Below are 6,362 nucleotides of genomic sequence, written 5' to 3' on the forward strand. Positions count from 1 at the left end.
TATATATATTTATAAGATTTTAACTTGATTGGGCTCTTGGTCAGTGTCAGCTCCAATCAAGTGATTAAGTGATTTAATGTAGAGTAGTGTCAATAATAATAATGACTTAGTATATCTAAGTTAAGTAAGTATATTAAATAATGTACTTAAGTTGTTAATAGTAAGTATGATGGAAGTTGAACATAGTATACGTACGATATTTGTATTGAGTATTGATAAAGTTAATATGCAGCTGACCCAGCTTAGTGAAAATACTGCTTATTTGGTATGAGTCCTATATTGATAGATGTTATTTCAAATGCAAGCAGATTAAACAATGATATTGTTTCCCTGTTTTATTCGAATGTAATAGAAATAAAAAATGTAATAATCATCTTTTCATGTACTCATAACTTTCAACAATCAAGAATTCAGTTCAAAACAAAAAGAAAATACCTTCTTAATGAGGAAAAGTGTTCTCCTATAAGGATCTAAGTTTCCTTGTAAAACTAAAATTTTGACATCAAATCATCTCTTTTCGGTGTCAATAAAGGTAGCTTAAGCTGATGTAGAAAATGTATGGAATCCATTAGCATGTTGTGTTCTAATATATTTGACAAAGATGTGCTCTAATATATCTGACAAAGGTGTGTTCTAATATATCTGACAAAGATGTGCTCTAATATATCTGACAAAGATGTGTTCTAATATATCTGACAAAGATGGAGAAAAAAAATATGTATATATTTTTTTGGGCACGACAGCACTACAGCCAGTAAGGCCAATTAAAGACACGCTAGTGCTGCAATCAGGATCACAGCACTGCGGTAAGCTCATTAGAGCTTAAGTTTGATAGATTCCAAGAAGTTTAATATGCTTAAGGGGTTGATCAGCTCGCACTGCTTGGGATTCACAAAGCAATCCACCACGAAAAGTGTAAACCTCACCCCTGCAAACCGGTCACACCAATAAATAATGTGACATGCCGTCTCGTCCTAAGCATTGCAGAATCTACACAAGGGTGACTCTGTTAGCTTGAGGTTAAACATATGTTTATTTAATCTGCAGTGACCTGTAAAGATCCCTGTAATTATCCTAAGAGAGGTCCTGTCCAGCTGAAGCAGTTCTTCGCTCCGTCTCCTAGGAGGCTCATCAAGGAACAGCTTAGCCTGTCTTAGTCTTTTATTGATCCAATGTTGCTTGGCTTTTAATCCATAGGCCGCTTTTATGCCACACACAGGCTCCGATGTAAAAGGAATGGTCTCAGAGCCATTCTTAGCAAGTCTGTCAGCATGTTCGTTGCCGGTGATACCGCAGTGACCCAGCACCCAGTCAATGCTGACTCTATTAGTGCATGAGAGTCTGTTGAGTGCTGCATAGCAGTCTTCAACAACTATAGATATACCTTCCAATGGCTTATTGCCCTGCCAGATGCTGGCTCCTGAGCCCTGGGCTGTTAGGGAGCTGTCTGTGTAGCAATTAACACCATTGTTCGGTTTATGTATCTTTGTTTTATCAATTTTAAAACTTAGTTTAGTGCCTTTATATTTGCAGATTTGTAAGCCTGAGTGCATAGAGAGTACCCTATCCTCATCTATCCGCTGAATTATCTTCCCGTGTCCTGCCTTAGGGCATTGGATCTAGCATCTTGTTTAACAAGCCTCTACATAGTGTTCAGAACTTTTGCTTCAATTTCCAGGTCCAGTGGAGTCAGAATGAGCATAACTTCCATTGCAGCTGTGGGAGTGGTGCTCATTGCTCTGCTGATCATGAGGCATGCAAGCCTCTGTAGCCTGTCAAGTATATTCCTATACGTTTCTACTTTCGCTCTGTGCCACCACACCAGGGCTGCATGACACAATTGGTCTTATAGCAGTAATGTACAGCCATTAACCATTCTTGGTTTGAGACCCCAGTTCTTGCCTATTGCGCGTCTACAGGCCCATAGGCATTTGAGGGCTTTACTGGTTTTCTCTGCCACATGCTTGTGCCATCATAGCTTACAATCCAGAATGACCCCTAGGTGTTTCACCTCTTTGACTTGGTTTATCTGTATATTATTCAGTATAGGTGATCTAATTGTCACCTTTCTCTTTTAATGAAGATGCAGACACCAACCTTAAGTGGGCTGATGCTCAGACTATTATCCTTACACCAGCCCGCCAGAATGTTTGCTGCAGTCTGTGCTAGGTCTGAAAGTACCTTAAGATAGCAATATCAGTTGCATAGCCCTGCGTGTAGTAGCCTGCTGTGTTTAGGGTTAAAAGAAAATCAACTACCCAACACCACAGTAATGTAGAGAGCACCCCACCCTGTGGGCACCCCCTTATGGGCCTGATCCACAGCTCAGTATGTCCTAGCTTTGATTTGAGGATCCTTTGTTCCAGCATGGAGGTTATCCATCCGGATACAATAGGATCAATTCTTCTGTCCCTTAGCGCATGATTAATAACGCTATAGGGAGTCTTGCCAAATGCACCTTCAATGTCTGTGAAGATGCCAACTGTGATCTCTTTTTGTTCAAGTGATCTTTCGATCCTAAAGACCAAGTTGTGTAGGGCTACCTCACAGGATTTGCCTGCTTGATAGGCAAATTGTCTGGAATGTATAGCATATGCCAACAATTCCTGCTCTCTTATATTTCTATCCACAATCTTCTCTAATGTCTAAAAGTTTTAGGATCTTTATAAGATCCCTTCCCCTGTTTGGGTATATAGCACACCCTGGATGTCCTCCATCTTGTTGGGGTGTATCCAAGCGCTAAGCTACCTCTGAAGAGTTCAATATGTGTTCTGATCACTGGTAGGCCTTTCTGCAGCAAGGCAGGAAAGATTCCATCAGTGCCAGGTGATTTAAATGGCGATAAAGAGTTAATCACCCATTCGATTTTATCAATAGTAATAATATTATTATAATAAGCTTCCTCCCAATTTTCCGTACTAGCACTGTAATTATTGAAAGTGAGAGAAATGTAATTGTTCTCCAGTAAATCACACTGTTAGGGAAGTGGGATTCCGCTAAAACATAAAAGGGTTTCTCGTTCTGTGGAGTTTGCATAATCACCCTGTTTTAGCGCACCCAACAGTCCCACATTGGATTGTTTGGAGAGAATCTTACTTAAATGGCATGTAGCCAAAATATTATCAACCTCAAGACGGAACTTCCTCCAAGATTGTCATTTGGGCATAGCTCCTAGGCTTGCCATCCATACCCCTGGGTTTCTTCGCAACAGGTGCAGAAGTCCCAGGCGAGTTCCTGAACCTCTTCTCTATGGCCTGTCCCCGACCAGGAGTCCGCCCTCCAGACTTAGCTGTCGGTTTTGAGGAAAACCCAGCAGTTCCAGGCACTGAGCCCCGGGGCAGCCCCTTCGCAACGGCCAGGGCACTGTGTTTCGGTGCCTGCCCTCGAGGTGCAGCAGGTCTAACTGCCAGCTCTGTAGGTAACCCTACAGCCCCCGCCACTGCACCCTAGGGCTGTCCCATCACGCTTGAGCGAGGTATATGTGTCGGAGCTTTCCCCATGTGAACAGCACGTCCAGCTGCCATCCTAGCAGCTACGGCAGCTGACCCACTGGGTGGCCTCACCACATGTGAGCTCCGCCTTTGCTCATGCGCATTACCCCCGGGAACAGCAACTTCCACTGCTGGCTCCTGTTGGAACCTCGCAGTTTCAGTCACAGACCCTTGGGGTTGTGCCATCGCTCCAGATGAAGCTGCTGTAAGCTGCAATCGCCTCCTCTGGGTCTCGGAATAAGACGGGGCTGGCTGTAGTGCAACCAAAGTTGCAGTAGTTGTGCCCTCCCCCCCCTTAGGCTAGTATTAAAAGTCAAGGTGTTGTTATGACTAACCTTGGTGGGATCCACAGTGGATTGCGCAGCTGTGTCAGCCTGAGCTGATGTCGCCGCAGCAGCATCTGATTTCTCCAGCAGGACATGTAGTCCTCTTATCTCCTCCATTAATGTAGTGTACATTGCACCAATGGAAGGGTCATCTAGGATATCCAGAGTGATGAAATAGTCTGAGACACCTGAAACACTGACAACTTCTGACGAAGACGAATCTTCCTCAGTAAGAGAAGACAAGATTTTATTTAAAAATCAGTGGACATTTTGTTCCCACGAGAATGGAGGTGCTTAAACTACAGGTACTACTACCCCCTCCCCCTGCAGTGGGTATTAAATACAATGGGGTGCGCCTGGTGCTCCAAGGTGGTCGATAGAAGTTAGTATATTTTTAGACACCCTCTGCCATTCTGCCACAGCTCGAGCCTCCACCTAGCTTGGGTGTTTGTTACCAGACTCAGTACTCCTTGAGTACTGGGCCCCGCCTCTGTCGTCCGCAAGTCCCATCGGACTCCCCGGGGGCACCACATGGAGGTGACAGTAGGCGTTGGTGGGGATGGGGACTTGGAATTCACAAGCAGTGAGTAGGGCACTATCGTTCAGTCTTTCCTTTAAGAGTGACAGAGATTCCCGCAACTATCTCCCTCTCCAATCCTGCTATTATCCCCACCCATCAGCCCCCAGTTATTTAGCTTAATTTTTTTACTTCTGATTGAAGTTTGATTTTTAGGGAAAACATTTCTAGGAACTCAATTGTATTGAAACAAAATAAAACAGGAGGTGTCCTGATTGAGGAGAATAATTATGCAGGATTAATAAATAATAATAAATAAACCTTGCATTTGGGTTAAGTACAAGGAAAAAATTAAATGTTTTTATTAATCAATATTTTATATAGTATTTTCCTATTTATTATTTTCATTGAATAGATTTTGATAAAGGGCAAGATTTAAAATTTTTGTTAGTAAAAATAATATTTGATATATAATACCACCCTGCTTAGGAAGTACGCTGCATCTTATTAACAGAAAAAGAAAAAGTCAAATTTAGGGTCAAGTTACTGCATTTAGGACAGTGGTTTCCTGCTGGTATGCCATGAGAGGGTTAGGATGTGCAGTAGGAGGATCATGCAAAACATATTTTGTGACTATTTTCTTGTTTTACTTTTTGATGTTTGAGTGTCAGCTGAAAGGTTTTAACTACTAAATGCACAATAAAAGTGACTCAAAATACATTTGAAACAACTTAAGTTACTCAAAATACGTTTTGAAACAACCTAAGTGACTCAAAATACAGTTTTGAAATAACCTAAGTGACTTAAAATATAGTTTTGAAACAACCCTATTTCCCAAGTTAGAAATGGGCCGCACATGGTTCAATTTCTGAGTTAGTGGTCACAGATAGGCAGATGGGTTGGTAACTAACTAGTTATGGGTACCCTTAAATTATATTACCAGCAAAAAGAGGTAATTTAGTTAGAACTTAAAGATATTGGTCTGGTTGTTGAGTTCCATTCTTCTCCTTATTTATTGTATAATCCTACAGCTGAGAATGTTGTCAGGTTGGCATTTTTGAGTCAGTATTTCATGATGAGCGGCCATTTTGACTTATTTATTGCTCTTGCCTGGTGCTTGTAACCTGAAAGGAGTATAGTTTAATGTACCAGATAAATTTTAACAATTTGAAATGTAATAAATTAGAAAAAAATTAATGTATTTTCAATTTCTCCATAGGTCTTGCTCCTGTCGATGATTCCATAACAAAAACAATCGTAAATGAAAATGTTTTTGCACCTTGCGAAGGCAAAATAGAAGGTGATGAAAATGGGAAGGTGATCAAGTGTAAATTTTGGCCCTCTTGTGAAGCAGGAAGCGATTGCAGGTTTTATCATCCTAAAGAATATTGTAGGTATGTATCGCTATATCGATGTTGATATCCTGATTAATTACAGCAGTCTGTTATGGATAGGTATAAAGGTGTTGAGTAGAAATGATAGCTTATTCAAAACCTATTATTTTCTATCTATTAATAAAAATAAAAGTTGTATTTCTGTTATATACTCTGATTTGATGTAAAGATAAGTGAAAGTAATACCTAGCTATTATTGGAAACAGAAAAAAAAAAATGTTTTTTACTTAATATGAAAAAATGAAAATTATTTTATATTTTACAATATGAGTATGATAAAAATATTTATAACAATTAGATATAACCAGCTGACCATTAAGAAAATTTTGCCCAAACTGTTGCGGGTTTGTATCAGATTTAAATAAACTTAGAGATTGTTAAGTATTTCCTTAAATATCAAATATTACTCAGCAATGGATCACAGTGGCTAAAATTAATTACCCACCTTTTAAGGGTTAAAAATAGGACAAAGCCTTCGATCTTGGGATCATTCTTGCACACAGTCCAGTACTGGAAGCCTTCGATCTTGGGATCATTCTTGCACACAGTCCAATACTGGCTGCCGTGTAAAGAAACCACATAACAAATACTGATATCGTATCTTGGGATCATTCTTGCACACAGTCCAGTACTG

General features: G+C 40.3%; 1 protein-coding gene across 5 annotated transcripts in view; it reads left to right on the plus strand.

The window, feature by feature from the left end:
• Nab2 (Nuclear polyadenosine RNA-binding 2) overlaps positions 1-6,362 on the plus strand; it is a 70,652-nt gene that overhangs the window by 49,823 nt on the left and 14,467 nt on the right. For all 5 annotated transcript variants that reach the window (XM_014427448.2, XM_014427446.2, XM_014427449.2 and 2 more), the window contains one exon: positions 5,554-5,728. In XM_014427448.2, the coding sequence (XP_014282934.1) occupies positions 5,554-5,728 (175 nt within the window). The remainder of the gene's footprint in view (positions 1-5,553; positions 5,729-6,362) is intronic.

Source organism: Halyomorpha halys, unplaced genomic scaffold (genome assembly GCF_000696795.3).
Source record: "Halyomorpha halys isolate HHAL.00 unplaced genomic scaffold, Hhal_1.1 Scaffold645.1, whole genome shotgun sequence".
Lineage (NCBI taxonomy): Eukaryota > Metazoa > Arthropoda > Insecta > Hemiptera > Pentatomidae > Halyomorpha > Halyomorpha halys.